The sequence below is a fragment of the Sinocyclocheilus anshuiensis genome, unplaced genomic scaffold (genome assembly GCF_001515605.1).
Source record: "Sinocyclocheilus anshuiensis isolate Anshui unplaced genomic scaffold, SAMN03320099.WGS_v1.1 C32390584, whole genome shotgun sequence".
Taxonomy (NCBI): domain Eukaryota; kingdom Metazoa; phylum Chordata; class Actinopteri; order Cypriniformes; family Cyprinidae; genus Sinocyclocheilus; species Sinocyclocheilus anshuiensis.
Window position 1 is genome coordinate 1 of NW_015615803.1, and position 933 is coordinate 933.

The window sequence follows — 933 nt, forward strand, 5'->3', positions numbered from 1 at the left end:
AACCCCATCCCAAAACTGAAAAAGCAGCTATATATTATCATGCATAAAAACACCCGATCTATACTATGAAAAATGTATTTATATCATTATAAATATATGTAAAATATAATTTGGAAATTATTTTCTATTATATATTACATTATTATTTTTTTCTACTTACTGTAGTATTGTACTGTTAGGTTTAATTATCGATTTATTTGTATTTACTTGAATCATTTTTTGTATTTTAATCCATTTACTTATTTAATTTAACTTTTTGAACAATTCTACACTGTTTTCCCATGCTGCTCCAGTTTGAAAATCTGTCTTAAACGATAATTTAACTGATTTACCTTCATTGCGTACTACTTAAAACTACTAAAACAACTAATAAGATATCTGGAAGTCCTTACCTGTTTCTTGTGCCAATCTGTTGCCACATTCACCCACCAGAGTCGGAAAAACTCCTGTTCAACTGCGATGAATTTGCGGCTTTTGACTCGTGACAGCTCTTCAACTACACTGCTGTACACATTGCTGGCGTATGCATGCATGCTCTCCTACAACAGAGAAGTTTGACAACACTGATGATGATAGCTCCACTAAGGAAACAGACAAACCATTAATGTCTGCGTTTTACCTGGACCGTGTACACCCAGCCAACATCCATATGACTGTGAGGAATGACGAAAGCTTGAATCCTCTCGGCTGCATCGTTTTCAGAGGCCGTCACGAGCAGTAAACCGAGAAAGAAAGATAAAAACACCATTGTCACTACAAGATCACCGAAACATCGTAACCGGTGTTTCAAGAGAGTCTCATGACTGCGTGTGATCATATGCGCATGCGCACTTATACTTCCCTTTTTTTATTTTTTTATTGAACAATCATTAATGTACAAACAACTTAGCCATATCAAAACATCTTCACATTACAATATACAGAACAGGTGCA

The 933-nt window shown here is 35.0% G+C and overlaps 1 protein-coding gene across 1 annotated transcript; it reads right to left on the reverse strand.

The window, feature by feature from the left end:
• Positions 1-392: 392 nt before the first annotated feature.
• On the reverse strand, positions 393-816 carry LOC107682598 (epididymis-specific alpha-mannosidase-like; the record flags this gene model as incomplete). The annotated part of the gene is made up of 2 exons (XM_016478789.1): positions 620-816; positions 393-539 (listed from the first exon to the last, which is right to left on the reverse strand). Coding segments are annotated over exons 1-2 (276 nt in total), but the record flags the coding sequence as incomplete, so codon positions are not given.
• Between the last annotated feature and the right edge of the window lie 117 nt (positions 817-933).